This window comes from Harpia harpyja, chromosome 3, assembly GCF_026419915.1.
Source record: "Harpia harpyja isolate bHarHar1 chromosome 3, bHarHar1 primary haplotype, whole genome shotgun sequence".
NCBI classification, from domain to species: Eukaryota; Metazoa; Chordata; class Aves; order Accipitriformes; family Accipitridae; genus Harpia; species Harpia harpyja.
In genome coordinates, this window is record NC_068942.1 from 74,678,174 (window position 1) to 74,699,743 (window position 21,570).

The following is a 21,570-nucleotide window of genomic DNA, read 5'->3' on the forward strand; positions in this document are numbered from 1 at the left end:
ATTGTTTCCACAAACAACACCTCACCAAACTACATACATCAATGCACATGGGGACTTGCTAGAAGATCACAGTATGAACCCAGAGTGAAGCCCCTGCAACCACATCTTGTGCCAGCCAGATAAAGCTACCATAAGCACGCTAGAATGTGCTCCAGTTACATTTTCACTTTTACACACCCACCTATCATCACAGTGTTTATCTGTCTTCATGGGTGCTAGAATTATTTTTCAGTCACATATGAGAGCTACACAAGATCAAGGAATTAATGCACTATCCATCAGAAAAGATCAGCCAACAACAGCATCTCAGGATTTGCAGAAAAGGGGAAAAGTCCCTTAACGGAACTTAGGAAACTACTGTGAGATTCATTCATTCAGAAGAAAAAGCCTTAGTATGGTGCACTACTCTCTTTTCTTTGTGATATTTTTTTCATAGGATAAAGGCATCCCAAAATGAGCTCTTGCTTGCATGCCATCTGTCCTGCATAATTTTGGGTGGGAGGGAAAAAGCAATCCAAGCCCTTAAAAAAGTAGTCTCCACATCACTACAGGAAAAAGTGAAGGATACAAGAGCTGCTCATGAGCTATAAAAAAACCATAATGCCAGTATCCTGAGTTGGAAGACAGGAACAGCAGCAGACAAATCCTAGTCTACAGTAAACTCCCAGACTCCAATATGCAAGTGCTGCCCTCTCCACCACAACTCCTCTTTCTTCCCCACAGACATACAATCCATCAGTCCTCCTTATTTCACTGCTAAGCTCCTTCCCATGCTTCTTGCTTATGTTTCTTTCTCCTTATACACATTCCCCACACGTGTCTTCCTTCTCTCCCCTTCCAAACACTATGCCCTCTTCACATGGCCTTTTTCCAGGCACACAGGCCTCATCCTCCAGGGCATTCACACGAACACCCCAACCCATCTATTTTCAGGAGGAGACTCTTGACCCTTCATTTCCAGCCTCTTTCTCCTCCATCACACCGCCTCTGTGCCTCCCTGTACTCCCTCTACCCATCAAACACCCAACATTCCTGTCCTCCACCCCAAACAATTTCATATACCTCCCCATTCCCCGGGCACCCAGTCCTTCCACGCAGAGCCCCAAACCTTCTCTCATGCCCCCACCCCCCACCACGCAGAGCTCCAGGCCCTCATGCACTCGCTCCCACCACACACAGAGCATCTCTCCCATCTTGCACAGCTCCTTCCCCATTCATCCCCGCCTCCCCCCCACCCCACTTCTGCCTCGCCTTGCACAGCGCGCTGCCCTCCCCTCCCTCCCCGCGCACCGTCTCCCATTTCCACTTTGTGCAGCGCCAGCTCCCGCATGCACCATCCCTGCCCCTCCTTCGCACAGCACCCTTTTCCACGCGCCCTCTCCCCCACGCACCGACCCCGTACCCCCCTTGCACAGCACCTTTTCCCCTATACATTGTCCATACCCCCCAGTCCCCACTCCCCCATGCCCTTCGGCACAGCACCCTCACCCCCCCCGCCCTGTCCCTGTCCTCCCTCACAGGGAGGCCGCCCCGGCCCGGCCCGGCCCGGCCCGCCCCGGCGCTCACCGTCCAGCGACACGAACTGCCCCACGGCGGAGGAGCCGCCGCCGCTGTTCTCCACGAACTGCACCTCGGAGACGATGATGTTGTCCTCCAGCACCGAGCCGCAGCCCGTGCACACCGCGTCCCCGCGCGCCGCGTCCACCTCGATCTCCGAGCAGCCGCAGGCGGCGCACACCCGTCCGCCCGGCATCTTGCCCAGCGTCCCGGAGCCGGGCCCGGGCGCCGGCCGGTCCGCCGCCTCCTGCCTGCCGCTACCGCCGCGGCGCGGCCCGGCCCGGCCTCAGCACAGGCCTCGCTCGCCGGGACCGGCAAGGGGAGGAGCGCGGCGGCGGCCGCCCTCGCCCGCTCTCGCGAGACTTCGCCTGCCGCTCCCCGCGCCGCCCCTCCCTCGGCGCCGTTAGCCGCGTTCCCTTCGCCATCCCCGGGTAAACGGCCGCGAACCGCGCCTGGTCCCCGGGCGGCCGTTACTGAGGCGGCTCCCGCGGCCCGGCCAGCGGCGGGAAGGCGCTGGCGTCTGTCAGCGCAGCGCTGAGCTCCTGCGGCCTCGCCGAGGTGGCGGGAAGGCGCTTTGCCAGCCAGGTCTTGGGGAGGCCGGGGACGGCTCTGGAGGCGCTTCTTGAGGAGCAGCTGCGGGCCCCGCTCTCGAAAAGGGGCATTGTGTTTGCAGTCCTCCATTTTAAAGTGTTCTGCTGCCGGTGGTGAGCGTCTGCCAGCACCAGGCAACGCGCTTGGGTATTCGCAGTCCTGCTGATACCGAAAAGCCGGTTGAAGAAACTCTCTAAGACTCGTTTTGGAGTTTTAGAAAGCAGGCGTTCTTTATTGCAGCGCTGGATGCACGGGGGATAGTTCCACTTGCCGTGCATGCCACAGCTTTAGCACAAACAGGTTATATAGAATAACTAGTTGCATATTAATCAGATTAGTATACATATACATAAAAATGATTGCAACTGATTATCATAGTACTGCCTACATCCAATCATGCGCAGTGAAGGATCCATTTGAGTCAAAGGGTTTCTGCTTTTGCGACCACCGACCCATTTGAAGTTCTTGCTGGCTGTCCTTGAAGTCTTTATTCTTGTCCTTGTTCATTGATCTTGAAGCTTAACGCAGTTTCAATCACGTGTGGTCAGTTTCAACATTGTTCTCATCTAGCGTACAGGAACATCTAGTCGTAAGAGCAAAGAACTGCAAAACTTTTGAGTAACTACCTCTACTAGTTAATTGCTTGGCTATACTTTTGTCTATTGTTTCAATCATAGTGTTAGTATAAGATTTCTAATAATTATTTACCAAATCTCACTTTTACAGTCACCTAGCAGCAAACCAGTTTCCACAGCTGGTACAAAATATTAAAACCATCAAAATATTTAGACATGCCATACAGAATGTATGGAAATACGCTATCACTGCAAAACTGGGCCCGCGGTGTTTCAGATCAAGTGATGTGTCTTGTGCTTAAGGCAGATCATGAGGTTTCCTTAAAATTTTCCCCAGGATTCATTCATTGCACCACAGACTTCTTACCTAACCTTATGTGAGTTAATAAATGCATGTCATGGTTTCTGTATGATAAAACAAGGGTGGTAACGCTTCCCTTCTGCCAATCCTTGTCCTTCCTCCTGATTTAGGTGGTTTGATTTGTGGGGAAAAGAGTATCACTAACACAATTTGCACTGTGGCTGAGTGGTACATTATTTTTGACACCCTGTGAAGGCTATAATAATTAAAAGTTGTGTAAAAACACATGGTGTACAGTGAAAAATGTGGGCCTCGTGTTCTCATCTTCCGTGTGCCAATTCCTGTGTTCCCTGAAGATAAAATTGGGGCTACAACACTCACATTTGAATTTCAAAAGTATAATACTTGTTATGCTTCAAAAATTGATTAATTCATCAATCAAATCTAATCAATCATTCTGTAGTACATAGGTAAAACTTTCGTGCGGCATAATGAATCAGTTTCAATAAAGCCCTTTGAGCTCTGCGTAACAAAGGTGCCATAACGTGCTTTGTAACTCTTTGGGTTATTAATTCCTGAATCAAAGAACTCAGTTTTCATCCAAGAAAGTTACTGCTCACTTTAGCACTCAACCCACATGTAGTAAATTAGGTGCCATGCCACAAATGGGAAGGAAACTGAGCAGAATAGGTACAGTAGCTGAATGTTTGTATAGACTTTCTTCAAAATACACAAGTCAGTTAATGCAGAAGCAGAAACTTCCACCTTCTTACAAACTCACTGCTGTCAGTATCCATCTTCCACCAAGTGACCCGGATGCAGCCAAGTATCACATACAGATCTCTACGAACTGACCAGATAATGGTACAAAACGACTTGCTGTAGTACATTTAGAGGCACATTGGGGCACGTACTAAAGATATATTGTTCTATCCAGAAAGCTGAGCATCTCATAAGCATGAAGTTATGTCATATGCCTAAAAATTTGCAGGTTCTGGGCTTTTGCAAAAGGAAAATAGCAGTATCATAATGGAGGCCATGCCACTGTATACACAGTTTGGCTTCTTTCTTACTGTCCTTTTTATTCTGTTCTCAGAGATGTATTTGCAAAAATAAGCACTTTTGGTTTCTTCAGGTTCCTTCTGCTTCTGGAGTTTGTGAGGTAATGAGTGCCACGGCAGCCAAGTGTGGTATCACAAAATTACACACTGAGTAGATAATATCAGGGGAAAATTATATCCCTGATAGACAAACAGTTTTAGCAATAATAGGAAGAGAAAAGCCCACAAAATAAATAATTTTCATCTCTCAGCAAAGTCCCTTGAATATCAGAATATTTTAATTAAGACAACTCCGATCAGCTTCTGCGTTATATACTGTGCCTCTGACAGAAGCCAGCATGAACACAAGAAACTCTGTAGCAAGAAGTTTTGGAATACCTTTCCATTAAAAAGTTTCTTCTTAGGTAGATACTAGTGTAGTCCTGATCCATGAGGGCTTAAGTTTTACATCCCTTCCAAAATTATTGGAGTTTTGATTGTTTTAAGCATTATGAGCCTTTTCTGGGAGTCCCTAACAAGTTTGGAGTTTTTCACTTCGAGTGTGAGCAGCAGAGGGCCCTAGTGAGAGTACAATATACAGCTGCTGTGCAAAAAAGCTCATTTAATGTCATACTGAAGAAGGAAGTGTGTTTTAATTTTTATCTTCTTATAAGGTGAGGTTAGTGCTGATGAAAGAAAATGGGTTCCCAGTCCTGAAGACTGAAGTCCTTTACCTCCCACTCATGAAAGCTTTCTGACACAATACCCTGTAAATATTTCAAACATTTCTGTAGGATTGTTTTTTACCAGCCAAAATGTCAGTCATTTTTCACCTCTGTAAGAACTTTGTCCTTTCTGCTTGCAAGAGGGTTAACTAAAATCTTTTTGACCAATAACATTCAGCCTGCTGAATGAATAACCCATAACTCAGTTCACTTAGGCTAACAAAATAATAACCTTTCAGTAAATGGTCTGAAACCTGAATCACAGTAAGAACCGATCGATTTAAAAAATTGTATTGACAACACTCCATTCCCTGCAATATTTTGCCCTTTTAGTTAAGAGGTGGAAAGGACCTGTTTTCCATTTCACCTACCCTCATATTGCATACCTCCTATTTTCACTCCTAAGTGTGACACAAAGTGGTGATCAGGATGTCTGTTAGCCCAGACCGACCAACTTCCTTCCTGCTGTGTCTCCAGGAGCCCCGAATATAACCCACCCGTGGGTGTGCGCATTTGGCATTCGGTTGTTGAGGTTTCAGAGAGAGGAACTGTTCTCATTTGCTTAAAAATTAGAATTTCTTTTTTTTTTCTACTGCTCATACAACAGTAGGAAGAATGCAAATGGGCTGTACAAATCCAAACTGGAGTTCGAGGGAATCCCACTCCGCTCCTCCAAACGCTGATCAGCACAGCAAGGAATATACTAGAGCAAGCTGATGACACATTACCATACTTCCATAAGAGATGAATCCTCTTCTATAAATAAAATTATTTTAAGTAGATGCTTAAGTGTCATATGACAGAAAAGCCAGAGACTCTCCGACTTTTTGGACATAGCTCAACCTTCTGGGTACTGAGCCTTACAACACACCAGCCCCTGTGGGAAATATTTTCTGTTAGAGGCACAAAGTTTAATCCCTTGATTTGATCAGCTGCTGTGAGCACCTTCATCTCTCTGGCATTTCAGCTGGAATTGCTCCTCTTAAAAATCAGGCCTAAGAGCATTGATGAAGTCTCTCAAGAAGTTTGAATATGCACATAACTTGGGACAAAACAGAAGCAGAGGAAGACTTCTTTGGTTTTGGACTGTCCAAGATAGGGCATAAACTATGCATTCAACCTGCAAATTTGCACATGGATTCTTTGGAGATAAAGTCATAGAGATACTGGATGGGGGGGGGGGGGGGGGGGACGAAGGATTTTGAAATGGACTAACCTTATAAGGTGATGCCAAGTGGATACTTCTTTTTCTGTCTGTGCCAGTCCAAATGCATTTGGCTACACTAGTGATGAACACGAGGGGGCACCCAAGGAAAATGAAATTGTCGAGGACCTGCAGTGCTCCCACAGGTTAGGCTGATTTTCTGTTTTCGCTCTTTTTTTTTTTTGTTTTTTTTTTGGCCTGCGTCTTTTCTAATTATTTCCTGACATTGTTTTCATGACATTCATCAATAAATGGTAATTTAAAAAGCTTTGGGAAGAACATTCTGAGAATAAAAGTTTTTGGCATCTATTAAATCATGTAGTAAGCCAGCTTGGCAAACATTTGAACTTATCTCTGTGCAATCACATCCCTGCTGCTCAGAGACAGCACTTTGCAGCTGAGCCTTGATCCCTGAGTAAGTGGCAGAGACCCCATGGCTTTCCCAGTTACCCTCCCAGGATCTGTGCCCGGTATGATTCTTAGTACCTGAGGACAGCAGAAAGCACAAATTCTGTAGCTTAGAAGATCCACCAAGAAATTAGCAGAGGGGATGTCCAAGGATATTGAGTACAAAGATCCAGAAGCCACCCCCAGTTGAGGAAGTCTCTCATCAGCAAATCGCTGGAAGCTGTGAGTAGCTATTCTGTTCTTAACATCTCCCCCTGCCAGCACACCACTTGAAGATGCATGGCTGACCAGTGAGTGCTTTTGGGAAGGATGTAAGCAAGGTAAAAATACATGTGCCCTCCTCGTTTCTAGCAATCTGCAACTTAAGGATTTTATCAGCTGAAGGTTCATACACACTAGCAGACTTTTTATCTGTTTAATCAGTTTCTGATCTGTGTATGCTTTCAAGATCCACAACATCCGGTGGTTTGGGGTGTATCACAATTGAGTTGGGTAGGTAGCAAGTGAAAAAGTTTAAAAATGGCCTAAACGTTTCAGCTGGTAATCCTGAGTTCTTGTGCTGTACAGTGGTGAATAGTTGCCCCGTCGCACCTCTTTCATGTCAGTCAGGATTTTTTATGCCTGTTTTACAGCTTCTCTTAATCAGGATCACTTCACAAGAGCAACTCTTCCTCCAGATAGGTAGTGCAATGCTAATCAGCCACAGTCTGAACACAAAATAATCTGTTCAGGGAAGTCATTTAAGAGGAAACCCTTTTTAATGAAGCATTGGTTATATTCTCCACTGAATAACTAAAGGCCTCCATCACTTGGGGATGTAAGCACAGGTGAATATTCCTGTGAAAACACAACTCTGCTTGTCTGCAGCTCTTGTATTCTGAGACTTGTTCGTTCAAACATTAATGAATTCATCACTCACCATCAGAGAACCATTCCAGTCAGCTAACTGCCTACTTAAGCAACTGTCTGTGTACCTACAAATTGAACTGAAGTGAGCAAATGCCTGGTTATAAGTGGCATTTTTGTGTGCACACTGGATGAGTGGGTATTTTGGTGAAAATACATTTTCTATATACACTGAAAATGAGGCTTTCACTAAATGTTAATATTCATGTGCAAGGGAGAAAAACAGCAACGTTACACTAGATGGATCTGCACACTCAAATGCAGAAGGAAACCATACATCTTACTGATAGTTCCCATTTTTTTTCCAAATTTGGAACTACAAGCCAGAAATTCAGACCAGCGAGTGGGAAGCTGTAGAAGCACATCAAAAATAAATATGAGTCTCCTTTTGTTTTGAAGAATAAGTTTGGAAAAGTAGTTGCACAATAGTGGATTATCTGCTTAGCATCAAGGTAAATTCAATGCAGTTAAAAAATAATGCTATAAACTATGTCTGTAAAGTGGCTAAGATAGTGTTGGCCATTTACAAATTATACCTAACAAGTCATAAATAGGATTAGGAGAAAAGATAGCCTCTTAAACAGGAGTTTGCTAGCTACATTAGAGCAGAATATTAAAAATCCTGCTGTCACCAGGCAGTATTAATAGTCCAAACTGTCTTTATTGGCATTGTATGGGCAGAAGTCTGCCATAATCAGAATGACTGTGCTAGCATCAAAGATGAATATGCCAGTCAAGTTTTATTTAAGACCATGAAACATCTGTATGTCAACACAGAGTCAAAAGTGTGTATTTATCTAAGATAATGTCACGACTCCTTTGGTCACCAGGGACCCCCTTCAGACCAAAACCTGCAGAGATAAGAGAGAACATTGCTGCAGCCTCTGCCTTTGCCAACACAGAACAAAGGCTGGAAGCAGGGTAAGGAACACAGTGTCCTCCTTCACACAGCCCGTTAACACCAGGAAAATGTACGATGAAGCAAGCAGCTTGGATAAGTACGGGTTGGCCTGTGGGTGAGGCCAGTTCTCTCCTGTTTGGGTCGTAAAAGACATCAAAGAATTATCCTTTCAATGAGCTGAGTGTCATTGCCTGCTTTTCTGCTGGGAGAGTCCCAGTACTTCAAATACGCCAAAGTTAACCCAGTGCTGAAGAAACCATCAGTCAATACTACAAGTTGTTGTCCACTATCTAAAGCTATGAGCAGGCTAAATGAAAACAACACTAGACTTTAGAGAAGCCACAGTATAATCCTTTCCTGTTGGTGGAGAATTTTCAAGAATTTGGCAGATTTCCTAGTTTGAATTAGTTGAATAAATTAGATGACTAACATTTTTCAGAGGGCAGCCATAAAAAATGCTGAAGTAAATCAAGCTATGGTATACCAATAATTTGCATTAGCCTAAATTACCAAAAAAAAAAAAAAAAGAAAATCACTTAAATAATTTAAATATTTTCTTTAAATGTGACATTATCAAAAGGGTAAAATCTGCCACGATTTTCAAAATGAGACATTTATAATCAGTTTAGGTCTCTGTGAGTGCATCAACTTTTTTTTTTTACTAAAAAATAGTCTAAAAGAAAAATTCTAGTACTGTGCAAACCACATCTTTCCTTCCCCACTCTTACCCTAAGGTAGGAAGTCTCTTTTACACCTCCAGAAGCAAAACAGGATCTGTCCCTAAAGCAGTAAATCTTGCCATTTCTTCAGAAAAAAGGCCACATCAGTAATCCAAAGGGGCAATGCTGTCACCATGGTCGTGCCAGTCTCTGCTTTAGTCGGAAAGGGCTGGGATCATCTCTCTCTCCTGTATTTTACAGTGCACCCTCTTAGATGGGAATTGGGAGCTGCAACACTGATGGTCTGACTGAGGGACAGGTTTGGAAATTAGCAGTACCCTGGGAGGATCGGTTGGTTCACATCTCTTAGCTCTCTGTTTCAAGGTGCTGCAGATTCAGACTACCACCTGTCACCATTAAAATCACAATTTTGAGTTATTCTTCCCCATCTCATGGGATAAACACATATTTTTTTCAGTAAATTAAAATTGGGAATCTGATATAACAATATGCCAGTAAGATCTGGAGCCTTTGGCTTGCCCTTCCATTGTCTGTGCTTCAATCAGTCAGCTCACACCAAGATTATAAAAAACCTGACCCAGGAGTTTACAGTCTGAAGCCCAAATTGAACAGAGCAGTCAGCAGATTATGTATTCCACTGAACAATGAGGTCTTCAGTCCCTTTTTGAACCAGTTTTCATTACATGAGTTATGTTTGTATCATATTGCTGAGAATTACACAAAACCATTATTTTTGAAATGAGTACAGTAGACAACAATGTTGTCAATAATGCAAGTTGTTAGTAAAGTGCGTATATTAATAGCAGCATGAGAAGCATTTCAGAGAGCTCTAAGCATGTCCAATTCCACACCCATATGCACACAGCATTTCAGAAAATGTTAAGCTTAACTACTATATGATTTCCTTTGGAAGGGAAAGCTGGAAGAGGATATTCCCATACATTCTTTGCCTATGATATTTTACATATAAAGAGCCCCTACTGAAAGGGGCTTTATATATGATGTGAGTAGAAAGGACATCCAAAAAAGAATAAAATAATAGTGTTGGCATTTCTAACAAATATCCTATCTTTCTTTCATAGTCTATCCCATGCTAAACAGTAACAGTAGAGCTTTCATCCTAATAAAGCTTTAGAGCTCCTACCGTGACTTCTCACCCATGATACAGAAATACTATCCAGATGACCAAAGATTTTGTAATGAAACAAGCTGCAACAAATATCCAGCTGAAACAGCAATTTAGTGGGCTCAGAGCAAAACCAAACTATTTTTGTGGCATATAAAATTATGAAGAGCCTTTCCCAATATATACCGTGACTAATAATCATCAGCCCATACAACAACGTACAACAATGACATTTTAGCCACTCCCTCTGTGGTCACCTTTCATTTGCAACCATCATGTCTGCTAAAAACAGGATGAGAAATTACAGTTAAAAAGTGAGATTTTATCAGCTTTCCCAGACAGAACCAGGTTGGGAAAGATGAGAAAGAGAAAACTTCCTCTCATAGTTTAAGGAATAAATGAGCAACTAATAAGCATTCTAATTTAATAAGTGCACATATCCTGCTAACAAATTTTCTTTTGAATAACAGAACTGAAAGGTTGTTATGGTGTTTTGGTTTTGTTCAAAGAGTAAACCCCACAATTAAATTATAGAAATAATGAAAAAAAATTGAGTGATGTCCACACAGAGTTTGAGCTGGGAAATCACAAGGCAAATGTTCTTTTTCCAGTCCAGAAATAAAATCCTAACCTGCTGATTTAGGTTCCCTCCACACCATTTTTCACTCAGTTGTAATGCAAACAGCACTGGCCTGGGTTGACAATTCTCTTGAAAAGCCTATGAACCTTGAACAGCATTGCTGAAATCCTGCGTTTCTGCTACAACATGCTTGGCAGTTGGGACAGAGCTGATGTAACTGGCTTCAGATATATATTCTCCACATCAACAGAGCTCTTGCTTTCCTTTACTGACATGGGGGGATGCTGACGTGCACCACAAGGTGAGTAAAAGGGCATAACTTACCCTGGGCCCCTTGCATGTCTTCATCAGCCCAATCCAATCCATCAAATCCCGTGACGTGAAGGTGAAACCCTCTCAGCCAAACTCCTCTGCAGACGAGATCATAGTGCACATACCCATGGTACCGCACCGTGGCCTCTTTCATTCTGCATGACTGCCCTCCTGCACCATGATCTATGGGATGGCTACCTCTGCCCTACAGGGTCTCAGAGGTGTCATCTAGGTGACATTAGGGAGGTGTCATCTAACTCCATGCAATTCCACTGAGTATCTCACACATTCTTTTCAACCTGTTACATGACCCATCAGAGCCTCCCACCGTCCACAACGCTGCCGCTTTGGCTCTTCACTGTCACAAGATCCCACCTAGTTGACATGTTCTCCAGGGTGTAAGAGGCTTTGTGTTATCTCTGTACTAAAAAAGGTACCTGAGAGACCCAAATTGCAAAAACTAGCCAGCCCTGAAGGAGGTCTGGAAGAGCAGCGCAGCACTGACCAGGGTGTTAGCAGATATAGCACCCTCCAGCTGTGGAGTCTTGTGGGGCAAACTTCATCAGAATGGGAATCTTAATGTAAACAAATTACTACTTCTGGGTTCCTCCAGCCCAGCAGGCCAGAACAGGTAAATATCTACTATCTCAGCATTCCAGCAACTATTAGAAATACCCACAGAGGTTTCAATCATGCTTAATAATTAAAAGCAAGGAAGGGAGTTTCAGGTATTGTGTTAATCAACAGGTGCTAAAGGAATATGACCTTCCTCCGAGGAAAGTCTGGCATGACAGCCAATTTTTTCCATGACACGCTAGAAAGCACAGAAACACAATCAGCAAGATGATTTCCTTGCTTCAAGATTCAATATTTTAACAAATGAGTCACCAATACATGTTTCAGAGATTCCTATGCTAAAACTAGAGTATAAGTCATATGTATAAAATCCACTCTTGCCCCATAAGCTGCCTGTGATAGCTTTTTCCAAATACTGACCTAGAGAATGTCTGGTATGTTTGGACTGATGTAAGAAGTCTGGATTTTATATTCATGATCCCAATTTATCAGCAGATAAATGTCATGCAGAGGGACTTGTCTCAGCATCGATTTCAAGAATTAAGGAAAATTCAGCAACAGAAAAAACTTTGCTGGTCCATTAGCTGAAGAAGCCAAATCCCTTCAGAAGTATATGCTTCCATCGCTTTAGTAAAGGGAAAACATGGTTTTGTCAGACTGCATCTGAGTACACAATAAAGAGTTCATGACAGAAATTGTTAAACATGGAAGGAAAAATATTCATTAGTACATGCAAGGAGAAGTGTAGAAAAGAGCTGTTGTGGGTGCTCTAATGACTAAGATAAGGGTCTGGGATTCAGGAAAACTAGATATAATTGCAGGCTCTGACACAGACTTTCTTTACAACCTTGGGCTACCCGTCAGATATTGCTGGCCCCAAGTTATTTAGCTATACAATGGAGATATGGTTACTTAAAGCCCCTTACTCTTTTTTGGTTGGCTCTCCTATATTCTTACATAGAGACATAGACCAAGAGAGAGATTTCTTTGACCATGAAGGAAGGGAAGGATGAGGTGGAAGAATCCCCTCAAAGATGAATGTGACCTGATCCAAGAAACAAGCAAAGCACAGGTTTTGGCAAGCTTGGGGACTAAAGGAGAGGCTTCATCCACACAGATGGCATGGTGGTGAGCTGGTGGGATAGGGATTGTTGTTGAGCTGTGAGGAGCATTAGCACTGTGGGGAGGAAAGACCTGCCTGGGAGGAAGGCACATGTTTCACCAGGCAAAGCCACGGCTGACAGCATGGCCCTGCGGCTGGCATGCTGGGAAGGAACAGAGGGCAGGGAGAGAAGGGGGAAGTTTTTAAGAGACCTCTCATCAAGGAGATACTGATGAACGGAGGAGCCCACAGATCTTTCAGCAAGCAGACTGAAAATGACAGTAGGGGGCATCTAAATATACAGCCAGGTCCTCAGGCCTGGCTCACGCTCAAGAGATTTGTCAGACTAGCCTTTTCCATCATGACTGCAAAAGAATCATGCTCATGGCCATGACAGCTAAAGCCTCGCTTGTACTGATACCATTACAGCAGCCAAGCAGCCTCTGCCGCTCTACGTCCCTTCATGCGGGGAGCTGGAATCAGAGCCACCTCTCAAAGCACTCTCTTGTGGATATAAGCTGTGTTTCTGCTTGGAGGGTTTGCCAAAACAGATATACTGGCAAAGCAGCTAAGGTTGTCAAAGCCAAAGTTTTCTCCTTTTACTTCAAATTAGAGCTACACCAATTTGCACCAGAGACACAGCTGGCTCTGAAACCAAAATAGCTCATTAGTCAAGGGCATATTCCAAGGCTTGAATCATGTTTAGCAAAGGAAAGGAGCTCAGTGTCAGTGAGTTTGACAGGGGACACGGGAAAGGCTAACTGACCTTTACAGAGAATGTCAGCACAGGGAACCAAGGCTTAATCCTCAAAAAGCTCTGAGGTATCACTCTTGTCAGTGCCAGGAAATTTGTGGCCCTCTGAACAGGCAGGCACACTTACCGACAGAGCATGTAGGTCCAGATGCTATGTGTGCCTCAATTATTGCATAATATTATCAAATGGGACTTTTTAAAACCTTTAAAATGCCCTGCTCAAACAAATTTAGCTTTCTTTTTCAGAGGTCAGCCAAAAGACCAGCTCATTTTTTTAATGTAAATATTAACTAATGAGTATGTTGAATCTGCTCTCTCCGTGTACCACCTCTCTCCTGAATAGAGTAAAATGGCATGTTGTTGGACACAATAAAATTCCCTTTTGTCAAACTAGAATACTGTCACTAGAGCATGAATTGAGTGAGTTGAGGAATTTGCTAAGCATGTAACTGTAAGAAGCACAGTGCTAACAGCTTTGCCTTGTAAGGATGAGAAGCTCTTGACATTCATAGATCTCCAAGTTTCCTATAAACCTACTGGATTCCTTGTAAAACATTTGTAATTGTCTTGGCAAAACCATTAGGCCTTTATGGGGATGCCTTTGCGACTTGCCTTTTTGAGCACCATCTCCCTCTTCCCATTCCTTTTGCAGGTGAGAGTAAGCCAAGAATTACGGAGTTCTCTGTGATATACTGCTGTCGTCACTGGACAGTCTGCCACTGACAGGGGCCGGCTCCTGCGTTTTGCTCACTACTACAAATGCCATTGCATTGAGAATTATTGATGTTGTTACGGAGGGTGCTATAGCTGTGTGAGTATAAATAAACCAGTGCTAGTAAAAGACACTCAAGGATAAATAGCAAATGTACTGCATTTTGTGAGACCAAAATAACTCTGTGCTGTGCACTGAAAGTACCTTCCACTGGCTGTCATGTACCTGCTGTTACCAGCCAGGGTCCTTGTCTTTCCCTGAAAGGCAAAAAAACACGTGTGACTTCAAAAGCCATGGGGCTCCTTTCTCTCCCTCCAAGACGGTGACACTGAGAAGCTGGGACCCACTTGTAAGTAGACTCTAAGTAACAGTGCTCTGTCTCCAAAATCTGCCGACGTTCTTAGAGCTATGAAGATCCCAGGCAAAATACCAGCACCCGTATGGTCTCTTCTGTCTCTCTCCCTCCCTTTCAGCCACAGGGTCTCTTCAGCAGCTCCCGCTCGCAGGGCCCCATTTGGGGGTTTCAGCCATGCTCTGTACCCCCAGAGAAGGTTTATGGATAGCACAAATAAACTAAAACATACAAATGGCTGATCTCATTGAGATGCAGAAGCATGACAGAAAGATTTGGGCTAAGCCAAGTGGCATATTTTGCCTGAATGTATCTCAGCAATTTGGGTGAGAAGGTCTGTGGGTGCTTGGGAAAGGGAGGTGAGAGAAGGCTGCGACAGGTCCAAAATGCCCATGTTTTGTTGCAGTGGGTGGCTTGAGTGAGAGCCAGGGGTCCGTTCTGCAAATTGGACAAATTAAATTTGATACCAGACTAATGGGTACTGAAAGAGCCACACTCCTGGCGTGTGACTCCATTGATATTAATTCATCAGGGATTAGCTTGGCTTGGATGATACCTCAGATGAGAACATGAAACCACGGAAAAGTATTCTGTCAAAATACAATATATGGCCAAGTTTCTCATCTTCAATGTAACTGACAAAGACTCACATCTAGAACTTATTGGAAAGGTAAAACAATGTCTTGGCACTAATAACGGTGTTTGTAAATGTCTTCTTAACACTTGAATTCTGTTCTTTTACGCTAAGAAGTTACTATTCCACTGTTTCCTTTTTTCTTTGCTTATTCTGTTTTAAATTAGAACATTATGAAGAAATCCAAAACTCAGAGCCAATTCATCTGTTTGTTCTCACTCGATAACTCTTTTGCTCTCCTGGGTACAGTGATGTTTATTTTAAAAGCAATCTTTCAGTGATCTTTGCTCAAAAAAAAAAAAAAATCCAGAGACAACTCTTATACTGCAGTGCTTATTGCATTACATGTAAGCCCATTTAAGCAGTAAACGACTCTTGATATTAAAGCTAGATTCCTGGATTTTTACCTGAATTCCCTACTTTGGTACCAACCTTCTGCTCAGTGTTGCACATCAGTTTTCCCTTCTTTGAAGAGAATGTCCCCTCTTGAGTGGTATTCTGGTCACAACAATCAGGTGTTCCTGACCATGGAGAGAAGGTCTAAAACTAAAAAAGAATATAGTTCTACTCATGCCAAGTGGACAGTAACACAGCAATCAAGCCCTGTTTGGAAATGAACACTTAGAATTGCACAGAAACCTATTATTTTAATTCAGATACGCCCTCAGCAAGGTTTCTCACATTTCCACAGTCACACAACTTCTGCTGAAAGATTATACATGGGACTGACATTTGGACTTTCATCAGCCAATAGTTCAGACTCAACATCAATAAGAAGGACTACTGTTCAAAGAGATGGTATAAATTGTCTACTTAATTGCTAATAGGCACATGCAACGTTGTCCTGTTTAAAGTTACATCCTTACTGCAAAGTTAAGCTCAATTCTTGTAGGGTTTTGCTCCCCAAGATTTCATCATCTGCAGAGAGGCTTCAGAAACTTTCTGAGTTTTGCTCCAGGACATTCATGGCTCCATGTAGTCAGTCAGCAGGGGACAGAGTGTCTCGCCGGTCGAGATACGCAGTCTGCTGCTACAGGCCTGGAAAATCTGCTCATGCTTCCAACCAGAAGTCTCCAGAGGATTAAGTAGCCTCCAAGGCAGCCCTTTTGAAATACTGTTGAAATAGAGAATGTTAACACGTCCAAAACACTGATTAAACCTAAATTAAACCTGAAGTACTTACGGTAGCCTTTCTGTGGGTGTGAACCTGCTGAACCAGCAGCTGTGCAACGTCTGAAGCAGCAGCCGTTCAGGGACAAGGTAAAAGCATAACAAGAAAACCAAGGTCCTCTCAGGGGACGTTTGCACTGTGCACTGGAGGTGCGCGCAGTGCAAGCTCCTAGGAGAGGTACCAAGACCTGTGAAGATACAGTAGCATAGGTGCCAGCCCACCCTAGGAACCTGAATATGTGCCATGGGATCTCAGAGAGCTTGTCTGCTGGTGATTACTCCATGCCAAGACCTTCACTGCACTCTACTGCTATTGAAACCTCTTCCAGCTCGGTGAAACAAGAACAGATCCACTATCAGCTGCCACAGTTGCTCACACTGATGTTAACACCGTCTCAGAGAGGTCTCAGCCTACCTAGGACTCTTGGAGAACAATCTGTTAGGGACTCATGAATTCTTTGGAGAGTGTGACACCAACACCTTGAGCACTAGGAGGTTCGGGATGGGAAGTCCTGGAGTACTTACAGCACACGTAAAGGGTGACAGATTAGAGTGGAGCAGCAGAGAGTGCTGTTTAAACCCTGCTAATCCTCACGACCACAGGTTAGAGACGTTCCTGGCAGCTGCAGTCCCTGTACCACCACTATTACCCTCTCCTCTAGATTTCCATGTCTCGTGGGCCATTTGGGGGCTGTGTGGCATTTAGGCCATGCTACATTCAATGTTGCACAATTTAAGGCACATTTCCAGGGGATCTTCAGTTTATATTCAGATGCTTACTGAGAATCATAGAAAAAAATCGGGTTGGAAAGGACTTCTGCAGGACTCTAATGCAGTCTTCTGATTAATGAAGCATAAGGTTTCTCAAGGCCTCATCTAGCCAGGTTTTGAATGCCTCCAAGAATAGAAATTGCACACACTTTCTGGGCAACTTGCTCTAGTGCCTGACAACCCTCACTATGAAGAGTTTTCTTCCTTATGCCTATCTGGACTGCATCCCATCTGGTCCCATGGATTTATATATGTCCAGTTTACTTAAGTGATCTCAGCATCACCCTCTTCAACTGTGGGTAGTACCTCTCTCTTCCAAACTCTGCCATTAGACGTGGATGCCTGGGAGCAGACTCTGCCAGTTAAGACTGAGGCAAATAAAATGCTGAGAACCTCAGACTTTTGTGTGTCCTTCATTATTAGATCACCTGCCCTATTCAGCAGTGGACTCACATATTCTTGGTCTTCCTTTCACTACTAACGTACCTGTAGAAGCCCTTCCTGTTGCTCTTCACATCATCACCAGCTATCAGCTCAGTCCCAGCTTTGGCTTTCTTAATCCCATCCCTGTATGCCTGTGTAGTTCTACACTGCTCCTTGATTGCCTGTCCCTGCTTCCCCCTATTACATGTTTTCTTTTTATGTTTGAGTTCAGTCAGTAGTTCTCTACACACCAAAGCTGGCTTCATGCACTGCCTGCTTAGCCTCCTGCATAACAGTATGGACTATTCTTGGGCTTTGAGGAGATGGTCCTCGAAGATCACGTAACCCTCCCTGTCCCTTTACTCTTCACAGCAATATCCCAAGGGAAGCTGCTTACTAGTTCCCTGAACAAGCCAAAGTCTGCTCTCCTAAACCCAGAGTCATTGTCCTGCTACTCACCTCTCTCTGCTTTCGCATGATCTTAAATTCTACCACCTCTTGGTCTCTCTGAGGCTGCCATTGACTATCACAACCCCAACCACTTCTTCCTTGTTTGCGAGTAGCAAATCAATCACAGCATCTCCCTACTCAGCCTGTCTAGCACCTGCATCAAGAAATTGCCCCTGACCCCCTCTGGAAATCTGAATTGCTTGTGCCCTACTGTGTTTCCTGCCCAGCAGATTTCAGGTCAGTCAGTATATCCTATAAAAGCCAGGGCTTGAAACAGTGACACTTCTTCCACTTGTCTAGAGAAGTCTTCATCTATTTTGTCTTCTTCACCAGGTGGTCTATAGCAGATGCCTACCACGATGTTACCTGTCTTGGCTTTCCCTCTGATCCTGGCCCATAAGCTCCTGACCAGCCCATCACACATTCCATAGCAGAACTCCATGCATCTGAGCTGCTCCTCACTGTGCAGAGCATAACCTTCTTGCACATCTCACCTTCCTCCTTCTAAAAAGCACATATCCATCCATCACAGCACTTCAGCTGTTAGAGCTCTTATAGCTTCTAAGTACAAAGGAGCAATGGGTGGGTCAATCCCCTGCCTATCCAGGTCTGCAAAACTGTGCCTCCCAATCCTATCAATATAGAGATCTGGGCACTGTCTTGAGATGACTTGCTATGAACACCTAAATTAGATGGTGCGCCTTCGTCTCTTGATCATTACACTGAAAAATGCTAATAACAGCCTTGGGGCAAGTCTTTAATCCACAGTCCCCACACATCCCATTATAGTCAGAAACATGTTATGCATACTCTTCCAGGTTAAGTAGAAGGAATAACTATCCTTTTCTAATGTAGTAAAGGCAGATGAACAATGGAAGTCCTCTCTCAAAGATCTAGTTTCTATGGCAGGACTTCACAAAGTCAGGGACTTCCCTGCTTGGCCAGACATGGTCATGGTTGATGTGCTTGTGTTGGCTTGATACAGGAGAGAGAAAAGCAAGGAGCCACATAAAGGGGGACCCTTTTGAGGTCAGACCTTGTCAGGACCAGCAGACTTGGGAATGTGTGTCCAGAAACTACTTGTTTGTGTTTGTTTCTACTGTATTCAAGGAAGGGGGAAAAGGCTCTCTTTATCCTTCTGTAAATAAACAAGATCACAGGGAGAAATACATTACATTTATATTATCAGTGTCTCTTCCAAATAGAAAGGCTGTAACAGGTGACAGTATACTTACAGCCTGTTCTTTGAACCTTTAAATGCTCTCTCTCACATGGTAGAAGAACTAGGGTAAGAACACCTTCACATTCTGCAAATTGCAGTTGGTTTCTTTGCTTCAAGCTGTAAAAATCTCACTGCAGACATTTACAGTTTAGTCTCAGCCACAGGAGCTGTGACTGGTACATGGTACTGCCAGTGCCGTTTGTTTACAAGATGGAGGCCTTCATCCCAGCCAGAGCAGGAACACATATCACCAACGTTTGGAAGCCTTGCTTAAGGAAATCCAGACCGACAACCTCTCTTCCTACTGCATATCACTGCCTGGTCCAATTTCCAGTTTGACGGCTGCTCTCTTTCCTCCAGCACACCTGCAGGTAAAAAGGCATCACAAGCAACACACCCATCCCCAGGTGAGGAGCAAGGGAGGTGATGGTGCCAGCTGTCTGTGCAAAGGAGCTGCTGTTGGTCCTCCTTGGCTGGAAGGATGGTTTGTTGGCAGGTGCAGCTTTGGCTTTGAGAGGGCAAGGGAGACAAGCCATGGAACAAACAGGAGCAATAAGAAGCATCTTCAGAGCTCTGTCAAGGACTCATGGAATGTTTTGCCTATCTGTGAGGGGAGAGAAGATGGTCTAAAAAATATTTCCCCCCCCCAGGCAGAGAGGGGACACTGGCAGGATCAGGAAACACGACAGCATCTTTCACCACTGCAGCACCCAATGAGTCCCCACTCGGCTAATAGTAACAAAAAGAGCCACATTCCTGAACACATATAGGAGTGTTAGTCCCCTTGGTCTCACTGAAGCTTAACACTACTAAAATGCCTGTATGAGTCCAAGCAAAAATGGACAAAACCTGTTATTTGTTGATGAAATGCTACTTTTGGCCTCTCTTGCACAGAACAATGGGCAGGCTCAGGCTGCCTTGGCTTTCCATGTATATCAGGCACTGGCCCCCAAGAGGACAAGAAGAACAGGACTGAACCGGAGCGACCAGAGGCAAGAAACCTGCAAGACCTCCAGGTCCTGCCATGCCGGCTCACAGAGAACTTGCTGAGCCCTGTAGCCCTGCTACTATGTGGATGCTGCCTTCATAGATTACTGCTCCAAAACCACCTGCAACACAAGTAGAATGGGCTTGAGCTTATTTTGCTTCTTTCCGTACCTCAAGGCACCCAACTACACATTATGGTCACCCCACATCTAGATGGCTCCCCCGCCATCTTTCTCCCAGCTGCAAAGCCTGAAACCCCCAAGGGCAGAGTTTCCTTAATTAATCATCAGGCAGATTTTTTTTTTTTTTTGTCTGTCCCTTTTTCCCTTTCTGAGTTGTGACATTTCCTGCCCACTTTCTGCTTGGCATGAATTTGTGCAACAGAGCAACATAACTTCTGAAAATAGACACTTACACTGGAAAACCTGACACACCCTATATGGAGCCTATGAGTAGCAGAACCATAATCAAAAGCCAGTCAAGACACTAGGCCATGCTAGCAGCATTCATTTAAGGCTCTGAGCAAAGCAGCGCTAAGAGAAGAAAGTAAATGGGAACTCTAGAAACGCTGTTGCACAGAACCCCCCAGGTTCCTTTCATGACAGAGAGGCATTTGAGTTTGTACTCTTTATAGTAACCCTAGCTTGCACGAGCTATTCCAATATAGCTGGCACGTTCCGAACCCCTTTAAAAATTAAAATTCATGGAAATGGCCAACCTGCCGTGATTTCCTGATATGAAACTGCACACAAAGCCTGTGGGAAAAAAGCCAGTAGTCGTATGATACAAGTCTGATCTCTGCCTGTCATTAACAAGGGTGGGTTTTTCAGGGTAAAATTCTCCTGGGCCAAATAACAGGAGACTGATAAATAAAGCTTGTCAACTGCCCTTTCTGACTCACTCTCTCCTGCTGGAAGGATGACTCACTGTCATGTGTGAAAGGCTGCCAGGTCTTGCTTACATGCTTAAACAAGCATGGGTTGTCTGTGTTAGACATACATTACCTCAGAAGAAGCAGACACTTAACGCTGAGAAGGCAGCCCTGGAAAGGACTCTGCTGACTAAAGGATCTGAACTTCAAGGTATTTCTCAATCCTTTCTGGAAAGTTCAAGGTTGTTGTTAGAATACCACAGAAAACTTAGACCCAAAGCCATGGCTGAGGGCTTGGCTGACGATCACAGTGTTTTAAACCAGAGCTCACTAGGACCATTAGATTTTACCCAGGTAAATCCTGCAGAGTGAGCCAGACAGCATGTTCTAGGTGCAGACAGAAATAACTGAGACCATGCCTGGTCTGGAGCTGCCTTTTGTCCAAGGAACATGGCGTGCCAAAAGCAGTCACTTGTTGCTCACTGTTTCATGGCGAGAAAGTAGCCCCATGGGGCTGCTCCCTTAAGGAGACCATGAGGAACCTGCCTTGTATCTGGAGAGGGGCAAGCATACCATGTTGAACACCATCTCTCACTCTGAGTAGCTCATCGATTGCTTTTGAGCAACACCAGCAGCTGCT

At 44.3% G+C, this 21,570-nt stretch overlaps 1 protein-coding gene across 3 annotated transcripts in view; it reads right to left on the reverse strand.

The window, feature by feature from the left end:
- Positions 1–1,819, reverse strand: part of BRF1 (BRF1 RNA polymerase III transcription initiation factor subunit) — a 178,306-nt gene extending 176,487 nt beyond the window's left edge. For 2 of the 3 annotated variants that reach the window (XM_052783394.1, XM_052783393.1), the window contains exon 1: positions 1,567–1,819. In XM_052783394.1, the coding sequence (XP_052639354.1) occupies positions 1,567–1,753 (187 nt within the window). In that variant the 5' untranslated portion in view covers positions 1,754–1,819. The remainder of the gene's footprint in view (positions 1–1,566) is intronic. The other variant, XM_052783395.1, reaches the window with a different exon arrangement.
- Positions 1,820–21,570: the final 19,751 nt, after the last annotated feature.